This window comes from Neomonachus schauinslandi, chromosome 14, assembly GCF_002201575.2.
Source record: "Neomonachus schauinslandi chromosome 14, ASM220157v2, whole genome shotgun sequence".
Classification (NCBI taxonomy): Eukaryota; Metazoa; Chordata; class Mammalia; order Carnivora; family Phocidae; genus Neomonachus; species Neomonachus schauinslandi.
Genome location: NC_058416.1, coordinates 27,048,947 through 27,064,952, shown reverse-complemented (window position 1 = coordinate 27,064,952; position 16,006 = coordinate 27,048,947). Strand labels below are relative to the sequence as shown.

General features: G+C 47.3%; 1 protein-coding gene across 2 annotated transcripts in view; it reads right to left on the bottom strand.

The window, feature by feature from the left end:
- The window catches only part of LOXHD1 (lipoxygenase homology PLAT domains 1), a 148,982-nt gene that overhangs the window by 89,403 nt on the left and 43,573 nt on the right, over window positions 1–16,006 (bottom strand). For both annotated transcript variants that reach the window (XM_044921168.1, XM_021686337.2), the window contains exons 7-12: window positions 10,145–10,268; window positions 7,651–7,901; window positions 3,596–3,731; window positions 2,865–3,025; window positions 1,774–1,860; window positions 1,209–1,344 (exon numbers count right to left, since the gene is read on the bottom strand). In XM_044921168.1, the coding sequence (XP_044777103.1) occupies window positions 1,209–1,344; window positions 1,774–1,860; window positions 2,865–3,025; window positions 3,596–3,731; window positions 7,651–7,901; window positions 10,145–10,268 (895 nt within the window). The remainder of the gene's footprint in view (window positions 1–1,208; window positions 1,345–1,773; window positions 1,861–2,864; window positions 3,026–3,595; window positions 3,732–7,650; window positions 7,902–10,144; window positions 10,269–16,006) is intronic.

Genomic DNA, 16,006 nt, shown 5'->3' with positions numbered 1-16,006 from the left:
CATTCCGGCACACAAAGGGGACAGATCTGACAAGAGCAGGTGTGTTTCTACCTCAATGGGCTACATTATTATATCAAGTCCCAGTTTGGGGCAGAATCCTGTTATCTACCATGTTCCCGGGGAGATGGCTGCCTTGTTGTCTCAGAAAATAGTACTGAATGTGAAAAGACAGAGGACAGCCCTTGACCCAGGAGGCGGGAGACCTTGTTCTAGGTCTGACTCTGTCTCCAACTGTGCAATCAGGATAAGAACTCCCCATTTTCCTGAATTGCATTAGGCTATTTTAAAGGCCTTTGAACCCAAATATTCTATGGTCACATTTTTAATTACAAATGAAGAAGCAGCATAAAGTAGATGATAGATCGTGCTAAACACCAGCATTGCCTAATTAGACTAATAGACAGGGTGATCCCTTAATAGATATTTGCCATGTGGGGTTTCTATGTTTTTGAGTATTTACTTCTATTTAAATCATTTCAACAAATATATACAGAGCTTCTACTGGATGTACGAATGTCTGAGAAGTGACACTATCCAAATATTTAGAAGAGCTACCGGGAACTATGAGTGACATTGTTTTCGATATATTCTTAACTCTTTGTAATTTTGCAGTATTGCTCTATGATTTAAAAATTAAGGACTGCCACAGTGATAGCAAATAGGTTAATTATCTTAAGTGCCAATTCTGATCAATTGCTAATGTCTGCTTGGAGTGCTGTATTGGGAGCTTTGAAATTCATTTCCAACTCAGTGGGAGAGAATGCTCCATCACTTAGTGATGTCTGCCAAAGGAAAAGGACAGGACACGTGCTGCGTCTCTGTCTGTTCTGCTACCATCATCTAGAGGCAAAATGATCTCCCTTTACCCCTGTGAATGTGGAAACTGGACCCCAGATTAAAAGCTTAGTTCCTCTCCTACGAGCCTTAAACAGAAACAGAGGACTCATCCCGGGCAGCCAATCATGGCTTCCAGATACAGTCTTCCTTTTGGGGAGCATCTCATGCATAATTTGAAGAGAATGTTTCTTTAATGTCAGGAAGGCTGTGGAGAAACATTGCTCCGTGCAGATTCTTCTCATCCCCTCAGCCACCTGAAGACCCTTAAATGTCGCCTCCCTCCCCCACACCCACCACCACAGAGCTCTGGCATCATGCCTTAGAGAAGCCATCCCCGTCTCCCCCGGAATGGAGAGCTGGTCAGTACTCACTGCCCATTATCCTCCGCACTGTCGGGCCCTCGGCGGTTATTTCTCTCACGATCTCATTGTCATCCTCGTTGGCATCCAGCCAACGATTGCAGTTGAAGTTGTACTTGTCCTTGGTCAGAGTGTTTACCAGGGTCATCTGGAATGAAGTCCTGGGGTGAGCAAGAAGTTGTACCCAAGATAGACCACACCCTGGGGTAGCCATTCTGCTATCTCAACAAAGGGAGGCCAAGGCCATCCCGTAGAGATGACTCTTGTGGAAGGTGGAGTTCCAGATTAACATCTATCCCTCTTGCTCCCCGGAGACCCATGCTTGCTTAGCAGCCAGTTGACCAGGGAAGAATGCAAGTCTCCTAACACCTAAGCATTTTCTCAGTCGACTTTGGACATCCCCATCAGGACATCCCCGTGTCCTACGTCCAAATTCGGGTCTCACTCTGAGACCCACGCTTACCCACCCCCACTCCCAAGAGAAATAAAGGCAAATTTAGGTGACAGGGTCATTAGAAAGGGACCATTCCTGTTCCTCTCCCAAGCACCTCCCAAGCCCCGGGATGGCACACCTCACCCTTTCTAAATGCCATCCGGAACCAGGGCTCCTTCTGTCATGCCACACCCGAATCTTGTAAAACCTGCCAAGATCCGGGAGCTCAATCTATGGGGAGAATTGACAAGGTTTGGGTATACATAATCAAGTGAAATGTGTTTAACCTCACAGCTGACCCCTTGCCAGGAGGGCACTCGCTCTGGGCCGTGTCTTCAGCAGTGAGGATGGCTTTGTTTCAAGCCACCCTCATAGACTGTGTCCTCTCACGCCCTTGCAACCAGGGGCACGTGAGGGCAAGACAGCTGTGTAGGGCCCGGGTTCAGTCTGGCCTGGCGAAACCGAACAAAAATAACTGACCCACAGTAGGATCCTGAATAAAGAAAAGCTTCCAAGCAATAAACTCCCAGTAACAAAACCTATATGGCAACCCTCCAAATTAGCACAGGCCCACAGCCCCAGGACTCCGCTGGGCACTAAAACAGACTAAAAGATCAATACAGCAGTCATGCCCTTTCCCTAGGGGCTCGCAGTCTAGCCAGGAAGACAAATACATGAAGAGCAATGAACTGAGTGTATAACAGAAGCACCAGTGGGGTGCTCTGGGAAGACAGCTGAAAATTACAAATCATTCTCACCTAAAGGTCAGAGCACACTTCTGTTGGCAAAACAAGCCTTGCTCTAGTTATATACGCATCAGAAATTTAAAGCTAAGTTTCTTTTAAAATATTCTACCATTTATACTTTCCCTTCAATTTGCTCCTCACTCTCTAATTCAGTCCAGATCAGATGGTTTGACGTTAATGTGTTCAGGGTCTCTGTTCTACAATGATTCCCCAAGTTTCAAGGCTCTTCAAGAACATGCTATACCTGCTTCTTTCCCCCAGGCTTGGTTCTGGAGTGTCTGATTCAGGTGAAGGGCCAGATGCAAAGTGGACCCCATTGAGTCAATAGGTCACTCTGACACCCCTTGCAGGGTCCTGAAGTTCTGGTAGCACCCTTTTGTCTTCAAACTTGATTCAAAATCTAGCTTAGAAAACCATCCTCATGACAAATACCTTTTATATCCCTTCCTCTTTCCTCCTCCCTCCCACCACATTATACTTCCCTCCTACCCTAAATTTCTCAATCACGCCTGGTTTGAACCACTTGTTGTTGGGATTCAGGAGAATCTCGTCCGTCCGCCCCTTCTGTCCATAAATCTGGATGAAGATGGGAGAGTTGGTACCAGCTTTCTTCAAGTCGGTGGTCCAGACCCACAGGGACCAAGGGAATTCTGCAGAGACAGGTCAAGCTGTCCCATAAAGACTTCAGGAATAAAGAATTTTCATGTTACCAGTGGGGAAGAGGAGCAAATCAAAGGTGTTTAGGACTGAAGTGCAGATCATGCACAGGTGTGGCCCACTCTCAGAAACCCACTATAACAGGTGCCAGTATTAGGGACCCAAGGATTCCTTGCTATTTGAAAGAGGGTACCTCAATGATCCTTTCAATGACAAAAGCCTATTAGTACGTTTTAAATAGGAAAAAGAGGTGACTCCCTGCACCCTATGTATATTCAAAGTGCACTGTGTTGAATCATTCAGTTTAACATGTAGCCCATCACAGCAGCTTATTCAATTTGGGGTCACGGGGGTACTAGCCATGGTGCTGGGTATGTAACTCTATGGGGCCTGTACCTTGGAGAAATGAGCTTCCTGCGGGGCCCATTCTCTTCCTCTCTAGAGGAGAAATGAGAAGCAAAAGTGGACCCCTACACAGCGGAGCTCTTGCCCAGGGGTCTGACATCCTGGCCTCTGCTGGCCCTGTCTGGGAGGCCACCAGCCTCTGGGCCCTCTTCACCTACTTTTCAGCCTCTTCTTCCTGAGAGACACCATCTCGTAGAGCTGCCTCTCGATCAGCCCATCTGCCTTCTTCTCATCCAGCCAGTTGCTGCAAGGGAAGGTCTGTTGGATGCCCGTGAAGGGACACAGAATCACCACCTGGGGGCGGGAGAGGCAGATCATGAGTCTCCTGCAGCAGGTCCCCTGGTTGGGACCTCCTTACAATGTCTGACATCCTCTTCATGTTAAGGGTGGTCTACATGAGGATTCTCAAGGAATGGCACTTTTCTTCCTGTTGCCACTCTCATTAAATCTTAGATCAAGAGGGAGCCTGGGTGGCTCAGTTGTTAAGCAACTGCCTTCGGCTCAGGTCATGGTCCCAGGGTCCTGGGATCGAGTCCCATATCGGGCTCTCTCCTCTGCGGGAAGCCTGCTTCTCCCTCTCCCACTCCCCCTTGCTTGTGTTCCCTCTCTCACTGTGTCTCTCTCTGTCAAATAAATAAATAAAATCTTAAAAAAAAAAAATCTTAGATCAAGAAATACCTCCCCCAAGGAGTCTTCCCGAGTAGGTATTATCCATCTTCCAATTTACCAGCCCAAATCTCAAATTCTTCCTCCTACACACAACACCTTCTTTGAACACCATATTTCTTTATGCACATAAAATCTCAGTCCAAACCAAATGAACTAGAATACTAAATTAATTCCCTATATTTGTCTTGTAGGAAAAAGGTCAGTCACATAAAAGGCAATGAATATCTGGAATATAATACAAAAACAAACTACCCTCTTCTGGGCTTGAGCCTCATTCAACCTTCTTTCCCATACTTTCTCTACTTTACTCACATTCTGAACTCACGGGTTTAGAACTCAGAAGTGTGTCCAGCCTAGGTCACTCACATTAGGTACGTCCAAAGGAATGTTCTTGTGACACTACAAAATTTTCTATCAGCCAAGAATTGACTACTCACACTGCTAGATTCTCAGCTTTACCTTCTTTTTAACTTGAAAACTAATTTGACCCTACCACTGATCAAGCATTTTGACTAGCCACTGTCTTACTGTGTTTGTTTGTTGTCAGTTTTTCATGGTTACTGCCACTGACTATAATTTCCTTGGATTGAATTATGACCCTTAGATATCTCTGAGAATTCAACTAATACTTACTATCTGACCGTGGTAGCTATATGAAACCTTAACTTATAAGCACAAAGGGTAAGGGAGATAAAAGATCGAGGGAGGTACAGGTGAGCTGTACCCCCTCAGCCTCCCAGAGAAACTCTCTTCCCTCAAGATAAATGAGGGCTCAGAGCCTCAGGTGGCAGCCTCATCAAACACTTTGGTCCTGTGACACAAATGTATTAGCAATTAATATAATCTACCCTAACATGCATTCATCATATGGGAAAGCAGAGGTCCAGAAAAGGGAATGAAGTGCCCAAGTTTGCAGTCAGTTGGTGGCAATACCAGAAGCATAAATGCTCCTGACTTCTAATTATCAGTGCAGGGCCTTTTATACCCATCAGCAAGAATTTCAGGATTCCTATTATGGCTGAGGTCCACTGAGACCCATTATTGCGCTCCATCTTTTATGCTGAAATTCTATGTGACCATGTATTCAGAAGTGGCCCCACCCATACACCCCCTCCACTTGTGCACACACACACACACACACACACACTCTCTCTCTCTCTCTAAAATAAATATTATATGTTGGCTAAATGAACATAATAAAAATAAGTAAATAAATCTTTAAAAAATCAGATTCAAGAAGAAATAGAATGCCTGAATAATTCTATAACCAGCAAAACAGAAACAACAACTTGTTAAAATCATTAATTTCACACACACAAAATCCCAAATAAATTTGCAAGAGACTGGAACCAAACATTTGCGGAATAGATCATTGCAATTTTATACACCCTGTTTTAGGAAAGAGAATAATTCTCATTTCATGCCAGGATCAAACGTGTCAAGGACTAGATGAGAAAGGAAAATTAAGGGCCATGCCCCTCATGGACATATACACAAAAATTTTATATAAAATCTTAGCAAACCAATTCCAGAAACACATAAAATTAAAATCCATTATGACCAAGTTTTTCTTGAAGAAATTCAGTCGGTTTGCCATTAGAAAATGCAGTCATATAGGGGTGCCTAGGTGGCCCAGTCAGTTAAGCGTCTGCCTTCAGCTTGGGATCTGATCCCAGGGTCCTGGGATTGAGCCCCATATCAGGCTCCCTGCTCGGTGGGGAACCTGCTTCTCCCTCTCCCTCTGCCCCTCCCCCCTGCTCCTGCTTGCTCTCTCTCTCTCTGCACTCTCTCTCGATAAATAAAATCTTAAGAAAAAAAAAAAAAGAAAATGCAGTCATATAATTCACCAAATTAATAAAAGAGAAAAGCCTTATGACTATTGCACTAAGTGCAGAAAAACATTAGATAATATTCAACAATTCATAATAAAAACTTTGAACAATACAAAATAGAAGAGGATTTCCTTAATCTAATCTAAGACTGTCTACCAAAACCCCCCAGCAATCATAATTAACTAAATAGAACATTAGAAATAGTTCCTTTAAAATCAACAACAAAACAAAGATGTCTACTATTAACCCTCTGTTCAGCATTGTACTGCTCATGTGGTCAAATAAAAAATAAATTAAGGGGCGCCTGGGTGGCTCAGTCATTAAGCGTCTGCCTTCGGCTCAGGTCATGATCCCAGGGTCCAGGGATCGAGCCCCGCATCGGGCTCCTTGCTCAGCGGGAAGCCTGCTTCTCCCTCTCCACTCCCCCTGCTTGTGTTCCCTCTCTTGCTGTATCTCTCTCTGTCAAAATAAATAAATAAAATCTTTTTAAAAAAAATTAATTAATTAAATATAAGCTTTGGAAAGAAAGAAACCAAACTGTCATCATTCACAGACAATATGACTTTCCATAAAGAAAATTCCCCCAAAATCTATAGACAAATTATCAGAATTAGAGTTTAGTAAGATGGCTGTTTCTAAACTCAATGTACAAAAGTACTTCTATTTCTACATCAGCAACAAGTCGTTCAAAATATAAGTTTAAACAGGTATCATTTATAATAGCAACAAAAACTGTAAGGGCTCTATTAATATATCTAACAAAGACATGTAAGACCTTTATCAAGAAAAATATAAAACTATATTGAAAAACATTAAAGGAGGGGCGCCTGGGTGGCTCAGTTGTTAAGCATCTGCATTCGGCTCAGGTCATGATCCCGGGGTCCTGGGATCGAGCCCAGCATCGGGCTCCCTGCTCAGCGGGAAGCCTGCTTCTCCCTCTCCCACTCCCCTTGCTTGTGTTCCCTCTCTCACTGTGTCTCTCTCTCAAATGAAGAAATAAAATCTTTAAAAAAAAAAGAAAAACATTAAAGGAGACCTAAATTTTAAGAGGTATACAATGTTCATAGATACAAAAAGTACCTAATAAAGATGTCAATTCCTCCACATGGATCTATAGATCCAATTGAATGCTGTTCAACACAGTTCTTCAGGGAACTTAGCAAGAAAATTCTAAAACTTCCATGGAAAGGTTAAAGGTCATGAATATTAACACATTCCTGAGGAAAAAGAATAAGAGAGAGAGAGAGCCCGCTCAAGTGGGGGGGTGGGGTAGAGAGAGAGGGAGAAGTAGACTCCCTGCTGAGCAGGGAGCTCCATGTAGGGCTCGATCCCAGGACCCCAGGATCATGACCTGAGCCAAAGGCAGATGTTTAACTGAGCCACCCAGGAGCCCCCAAAATACTTGTTGACTGAGAGATTTATAAGCTGAAGTGAAACAACACCAAGAATCAGGACAGTTTATAACTACCAGCTAGCACCTGCATTTGGCCCTTGGATGCATGCACAGAACAGCCCTCATTCCTGACCATAAGCAGAACAAGATGGATGGGCACGTTACCAACCCAACTGCCCAATGAAAGTGCCTGCCTATGTGCTCTGTCATTGGTCCAAAGGAAGTAGGAAGCAGGAAGCAGGTCAGCATTTCTATGCAAGTTAAAGAAGAGGGGTTGAATCAGGAAAGGGCCCCTCCACCCCCAGAAGGCATCCCTTACCTTCTCGCAGTACCAGCCTCTATTGACACCCACATTGCCGTGCCCAATGGAGACCCGACTCAGAGGACTGAGGAGGACAGCCAGCTCGATGTGGAAGATGTCTGTGCGGCCACGGTCAAACACACCACCTTCCAGGAAGATTTTCCCACTGTTCTTATTCCCTCTGGCCCCATACATGACCAGGTAGATTTTGGATTTGGTCCCAGCCCCCCGGACATCCCCAGTGAAGACGGTGACCACATACGAGATAGCTGGTGTAGAAGCCACAGGGGAGGAGAAAGTTAGTGCCAGCTGGTTACAAAATCCCACCCACACTCTCCTCTCCCTGGCTCCAGCCTCCCTAGACCCTCCCTCCTCCATACATCCTCATTTCCCCCCTGTCCTCCTCCCCAAGATGACATCCAGTACCCCTCTCTGCTCCATATTATCTGAGTTTCAGAATAAACTGCAGGTATTACTATAAGAAGCTGCCAGTCCTGATTACAAAAACTAACAAAGAGAAGGCAGAATTTGAGTTGGCTAAGAATAGTACTTGTTATTAACGTTAATTACCACATGCCTATTATTAATAGCTGCCGGATGAATTCTGTTGTCTGATTTAATTATAATAGTCAACTCCATTAATGGAGATTCATATTCAAGACTATCTGATTCATTTCCCTTGCTCTTTTGCTCATAACTTAAAAAGACAACTTTTAATAGAGGGCACTAATGTCCTCTTTTGCTGCCTGACGTGGTAGGGCGAGGGAAGGAGAGAACATTGTGGTTGGGCCATCAAACTGGGGTTTGATCAGTCAGGAGGCAAGATGAGGACATGAAGTTCTGGGCAAGAGCCAGCAAATGGCGATTAAGCTCTGAGATGGGACTGAGTAAGAGAATACACTGAAGACAAACATTGAAACTCTGCTAAGGTCTGGCCTCCCTTCATTTTGTCCTGGAGTCAAAGGCAATGGCCCTTTAGTCCTTGTCAGTTCTCCCGAGCTCGCACACACCCCTCCACCCTACCCCCAACCCCACCCTCCACCCAGGAGCCCAGGGAGATGAAAATCCCAAATTTTCTTTGGAGCTAGCACATGCGGCTACGTGGATGCCTTTTTCATTTATACATTTACACCTTCCTTTGTTCAACAAATGCTGATTGAGAGCTTACTACATGCAAGGCCTCAGGGAGACTATGAAGATGGGAAAAAGTGGCCACTGCCCTCAAAGAGGGGGTCTCCAGCTCTGCTTCTCCAAAACACACGGACCTGGGACGTACGCCCACGGCCTAGGCTACCAGCAATGCCCAGCCCTCGCCGGCCATTTCTCCTGCTCCTCTGGGGCAAGTAAGAGTCGCATGGTGAAAGGGGTCATAGCAGACCCACTCTGGTACCTGTTTTTAAGCGAATACTTTGCAAACTTCAGTTACAAATGATGTGTGAGGTTGAAAGATGTTGGAGCAGAGGAACACTGGATTTCCTAACTGAGAGCAGTCATGGTCTACATACGGCAAAGGAGAGAGGCAGGGCTCAGAGGGAGTGGAGGGTAGCACAGAGAAGAGAAATGGCATCACAGGCTGAGGAGAACGATGTTCTAAAGATAAAGAGAGAGAAAGAGTAAGACCAGCAGGGAGGGGAGGGGAAGGCATGGCTGAGGTGGGGGGGGCGGGCAGCTGAGCAGAAGACAGGTGGATGAGGCGGGGCGTAGGTTCAGGAAAGAGGGACAGGTGTATGGATGAGGTGGAGGGGGATGGGAGGGGAGGTGGAAGTGGGGAGATAAGATGTTGAAAGATGCTGCCAAGAGCTGGAGCTAAACCGTAGAGCAATTTGCATACTGTGCCCCAGAACTTGGACGTATTCTCTCTGCAGTGGTGAGCAACAGGAGGCTATGCAGCAGAGCACCTTCTCAGATGTGCATATATACAACACTGTTCTGGAACATCCATGAACTCCCATGCTGGGAGTTGCAGGTTTTCTGTGGAATTCACACAGGGTAGAGATTTAGGTGGCAGATCAAATCCTAGATCTGTCACTTACCAGCTATGTGACCTTGGACAGGTCTCTTAACATCTATGTGACTCAGTTTGCTCATCTGTGAAATGGGAGCAATAACAGTTCCTATGTTACAGGGTCACTGTGGGGTTTAAAGGAGCTGAAATGGGTCAGGTGCCTGGCAGAGGGCCCGGCGTATAGTAAGCACTCGATAGCAGGAGGAGTTAAGAGCAAATCCATATCCTCATAAACGTCCACATGGAATAGGAGTTCACATTCCGGCTTCATGCAGTGGATAACCTCTTTTGCCCTGGGAAGTTAGTACCTGCCCAGGGGCATCTCCCCACCTCCTCTGGTATCAGCAGAGCCCCAGGCTCCAGCCCAAAGGGACAGAACACTTTCAAGAGCAGGAGGAGTGGCTGGCTCCCACTTGATCACAGGCCTCCAGGCCCACAGACAAGAACACAGAGCCTCGGGCAAAGTGAAGTATCAGCCAATCAGACTTCCCCCTTCTTCAGTTCTACCTGTCGTCTCAGCTCCGCCCACTAAGATATCCCTTTGGATTTTGCCATCATCTTCGTCCAGGGCCAGCCAGCGGTTAAGGGGGAAGTCGTATTTCCTTTTGTTCCCAATATCTTCAATGATAATCTGGGAAGGAGAAGAGAGGAAGGGAATGACCAGTGTCATGGAGGGCTCACCTGGTGATCGAATCCCTCCACCACTTGAGTGCACTCTGAGAATACACTCTCACCTTCTTAGTGGCCCATTAAGCTTCTTACAAGGACACACCTGGCGCAGATCACTGAGAGGCACATGGGGATGACTGGCAATGACCTTCTACTTGAATGACTGAGCCACTCTTCCCTCTTCTGTTACAGATCATTTAAAAAACTCAACGCAGGAAATTTGGCAGGATGTGTCCTGTGAGACCTGGGTGTGAAGCCTGGATTTGCGGACCGCAACAAGAGCATCATCTTCCCCACCTGCTGAAGGTTGGGACCCTAACCTTCTTGGTGAGAAGCAGAGTCCACACAAGAACTATGAGCCCCAAATCAGGCACACAGAATCCCGGGATCTGGTGATCAGGTCAGAAAACATCAGTCACTGACAGGGAGGATAATGGAATCGGCCATTTATGAAGCTTCCCTCAGGGCACTCACATGTGAGCTAGGTTGGCGAGGCTGAGATAAGGGGGTCTTTCAGAGTTTACCGAGAAGCCGAGGGGCTCTCCCAAATGTCCCGGGACCCCAACTGAAAACGCACTCTAAGATAAGCAGACTGGTCAATAACTAGAACATGCCCTCCGTTCCTAGCACTGTGCAGACAGAAGCATCTGCGGACACACAGGGTAAGCTGGAAAATGGACGTGTCTGTCCAGGTGTTCCCAAGACTGCCCGAGAGAGGGGGCTCTGATTTCAATGAAAGACTCATTTCCTAATATCCAAGTGTCTGCAGTGTGCCAACAGGGCACACATGGGCTGCCTGAAGGCATCCCACATTGTTCTAATCCCATGTTCGCATAGGAACCTTCTGGGCTAAGAACAGTCTTCCTGAGGACACCACTCACTAGGTGGGAGCCAGTGGCCTGAGCCAGTAACTGGAAGCCACACCAGGCTTCTCTCCTCAGATAAATCAGTATTCAGGCTTCGGTTTATAAATCAGTCCCTTGTGAGTTTGGTTGGTGTGAGTCACCCTTCAGAGCCTGCTGATTTGATTGTCTGTACTTCTCAAGCTGAGTGCCTGGAGACCACTGTGGCATAGCCCAGAGAGTCTTCCGCTGCCGAAGTCCAGCCTCTCCCAACCCTCCTATCTGCACATTTCTCTGTGACTTTCATCTCCGTGTTAGGGGGAGATTGGGGAGTCAATGACAAAGGTCTGAGGCTTCAACCTGCCTCCTAACCCCCCTTACTCTGAGGCTCACAGAGTTGGAAAAGCAAAGTGAAGGAAGATCGGACTTGGTTTATCAGACAGGCTATCAAGTCTACTAATAAACCTAGATGTACAGATTCACCATCTCTGTCTTTAAATGTTCACGGACGAGTGTGCCAGCCACGGTTTCAAGAGCTAGAGCACCACCCTCACAGCCCGTGGAGTCCATCAATAAAGGGCCTTCCACTGGCCTACCGTCTGATTGAAATTCCTGACCTGAGAAGTTTAGCTAATCTGAAAAATAAAATGTGTACCATTCAATACCCCCTACAGGACAAAACTAGCTGAATCACAAAGAGACGATATTTGAAATGTAAATTTTTGAATAACAAGCAAGACGCTAAAAGCTAGATTTTCCAAAAATACTAAATACAAAGAAAGGCCGAGAGAGAAGATAAAAGCTTAAGTACTGGTACAGAAAGTATGAAAGTCCATGGACAGTTCTAGAAATTTTCCAGATGCATATTAAACTGTGTAAACAATTATCTGTGAAAATTCGTGGCCGCAAGGTCTGCAAGATGAGGCTGGAGGAAGCCGGCTCCCCGAGAGCCAACTATCTGGGAGCACCTCTAGGACGCACACCACAGCGGGAAGGAGCAGAGGGGTGGAGGCAGGGAAGGAAATGACCAAGCGCTGCAGTGCAGAGAAACCAGCCAGTGAGAGGGGGCAGAGGGTCCTCCCAAAGGCATTCCGGCCTCTGCTGATGTGGGTCCTGGCTGACTCAGGGCCCCTGTTGCTCAGAGGGGCGTACCCAAGAGTCCCTTGTAAGAGAGGAGGGAGCAGCTTTCCCACTTGTGTTCACAACCTCCTCAGACAGCTCTGAGTTTTCATGGAGTTCCTTGTAAGACTTCAGGACGTCTCAGGAATGGTTTTGCTAACAGAATGAAAGGTTGGTGTTCCAGACAGAGTGCTGCTTCACAGATTCTGTTGTTAACGGCAGAAAGCGCTGTAGAAGAAGACTGGGGAGACAGAAACCCCCTTCCCCATGACTGAGAGAAGCACACGCCTGGAGAGAGAGAGAGAGACAGAAAGAGAGAGAGTGTGTGTGTGAGAGAGAGACAGAGAGAAAGAGAAACAGACAGAAGCAATGACCAAATAAAAAACAAGAACCATTATCTCCTGGGGGAATACCCTCCATCGGAAGACAAGCCCCCAGGCAGGGCTCGCCTTCTCAGAGGCGAGAAGGAAAGCCGGGGTCACGGGCCCCCCGGGGTGGTGAGGCCTGTCCATGCTGGAGCCCACTGTCTTCAGCAGCAACAAGGCCACAGCCGAGTCAGAAGGCAAGACCAGCCAGTGGGAAAAGCCAAGAAGGTTACACTATCCCGAAGGAGAGGAGGAAAAGGTGGAGCCGCCAAGCAGGGGTCCTCTCTTCCCTGTTCTTTACTGAGGTTCACAGACACACCCAAATGATCGGGGGCCTCAGGGCTTTCATTTCTACCCGCCCCCCACCCCTTACAGGGTAAACACGCAGGCGTGAGCACATGGAGTGGGGCCTGGAGTCAGCAGATTTTAGATCAATGTGGAGTGTCAACCGGGATTCATAGCAGCTCTCCGCGCTCTATACTGGAAGAACTTCCACCGATTTTATATAACCTGATGGCAACAGAGGCCTGTTCTGTGCAAAAGTGAACCGTCCGCCACACACAGAACAATGTGAGGAGGATGAAGGGTCTCCTCCCTCCCGCCCACGTGCCAAGGTACCCAAGATACACACAGTCTTGGGGGTCCACGAAGGGTGGACCCGCTGTGTACCAGCCTGCTGTGAACCAGCCACGGGAGCAGGCAATGCACGTAAAACAAACCTCTGCCTTCAAGGAGTTTTCAATCTTCCCTTTAAAAATGCATATTAGGTTATCCAGTAAAAGTGGCCCATGACCTGTGAGCTGCCATCGTGACATTCCCAGAGCCATTGCTGAACTGTGCCTTCCTGTTAGAGTTCTAAGATCATAGGGCAAAGGACAGGTAAGTTTTGACACAGAAGAAAAAAAGGAGGAAGATTTTTGGAGCTTATGAACCCACTTTAAAATAAATCTCAGCATCTAGGAGTTAGCAGGGAAGACCTGGGCTCATGGAAGAGTGAGAGAATGTTCTATGGGGGAAACTGAGGCCCACCAAAGGAAGGTGAGATCTCCCTGTCACGAGGCTATCCTTACCCCCAGGCTCCAGGTCTCAGTCATCACACTGAAAAACTCTGTCACATAATATAAATAACTGTAAATGGCAGCATCTGAATGGTGACACCCTAACATTCTCTTCTTCCTCTGCACCTCCTCTCCTCTGAGCCCACCCATACACCTACTCTCTCATCACCACCTCAGACCACTGCTCCACCTCAGTCAATAAAGACCTCTGATGGCTTATTATGATCAGGATCTGCAAAGGTCCTTCCCACACCTACCTCCCTAATATTATTTCCCACTTCTCAGTCCTCTGAGCCCTGTGCTCTGGCCCAGAGCTACTCAATATCCCTGCCCTACTCTCTGGCTCCTCCTCATCTGCCCACAGGAGTCCTCCTCCCTGCCCCTCCTGGCAAAACCTTACCCATCTTCATGGCCCAGCTCCAGTGGACCCCTGAGGCCCCGTGAGACACAGCTCACCCCCACAACCTTCATTTGTACCTTACTCAAGTCTTTTATCTCCTCCTGTTTTGCATTAAACTCATGGTAATTCTGATTTCTGGTCTTCAAACCGGGAAAGTTGGTCTGATTGACACTACTCTAATTGTGGGACTCGCAAGACAGAATGTTTGTTCATTGAAAGCTGGGCTGTCCCTGAAAGTTTGGGATATAAGGGTACTGTAGGTATGATTATTTTAGGGACTTGTCTTACTCTTTTAAGGAGCAGAACAGTGTTTATCATAACAGCTGCTGTTGGTAGCCGCATAAATGTTTGACTGTTGAGTTTTCATTGGTAACAGAAGGACACACTGAGCTTCTTGACATCCCTGAAATCAACTCCATGAGCCTGTCTCCTCGTCCTGCCAAGGCCAGTGATGCAGGCTGTGCTCATATCCCCAGCAGCACGCAGCAGGCGATATCCCCATGTGGACTGTCTAACACGTGACATCGTGGAGGGAATCCAGACTGGGAGTCCAGAGGACCTGGGGCACGTACCAGGCCTGCCACTGAAGAGCTGCAGGGCCTTGGGCCAGTCTCTTTACTGCAGCAGATGGACCAAGGACAGGACCCATTGGTGCATGATGTTCCATCTTGTGACTATTGCTCTTCCTAAGTGGTCTTTGAACTGCATAGACCATTTGAGTTGATCAAGATTGTGAGCTAACGAGACGTGGGGGCCCAAGCCCTGGGTGGGGGCAAGAGCTGGGGGAGGTGAGGATGCCAGCCCTCCAACTCCGGGAGAGGGAGAGGCAGGGGGAGAAGGAGTGTGTGGGTCACCTTGAAGCCCATCTGCCTGGGCTGAGACGCACACATGGGCAGCCGACTAGAGGGGCGACCGCCTATGAATGAGTTAATTACACTGGATTTTAGATTTATCCCACCAAGCCCTTAAACGTAAATACCTAAGGGGCGGTTGTCATGTGAAGTCCAAGGCAACCAGCCTGGCAACTTCGAGGACCAGGAGCACTTACTGTGCAAGTGTCAAATCTGGAAACATGGCCAGTTCAGTAGCCCCTTTAACTGGCATCCCTGGGAGCTGAGGGCCAGCAGATCAGTTGGAGTGAACTAAGGAGGGGCAGCACGAGGTGCGAGGCAGGGGAGGCAGGACGCTAGAGCTGGCTGCCCACGGCGTAGTCACAGAGCGCCTTCCCCTAGCCTCTGGCTTCCAGCTTGCACTCACCCTGCCTGGGACCTAAAGTCTTCCTTCCTCCCTTCCTCAGGAAAATAGCTAGGAAATCCAGGCACAATGGCCTACAAAGTGCTTGAGTTAATTTTTTGTCTTATCCCCAGGAAGGATTTTGGTTTGGCTTAAGGTATAGGAATAGGCTGTTAGGAGGTTTTCAGAAAGCAGCAAAACTTGGAGAGGGACAACCGCCTTGGTACTGGGCGGTGGGCGGAGCAGGAAGTAGGTCCCTGAACTCACCCCTGCACATGATACAGCTGCAAAGAGAATAACCAATCTCACACTGAAAGTAGCCTGCTTGGCCTTCTGGTTCAAAACAGTGTCTGCCTAGCAAATAAGAAAAGAAAAAGGAAAGAAAAAAGGGAGAGGGGGAGGGCGGGAGGAAAGGTGGAAACATCATTCCAAGAATCAAAAGAAGAGCAGAACTCTGCCAAGGGTCTCACACAGCATACAGTACAAGGATTCAGGAAAGTGGGCATGCTTCATGGAATACAAGATTTGGTCTTTATGAAATAGGACTAAACATCTTTAAGGATAGCAGGGGCTGCATGGAAAAGGCAAAAGGTGATATTAAAAGGGAACCAGGTTGAAAAAGGAAAGGTATCAAGAGAACCAAAAAGCAGCAAATCCGTCAAAGTTCTCACCATCCTGCGAGT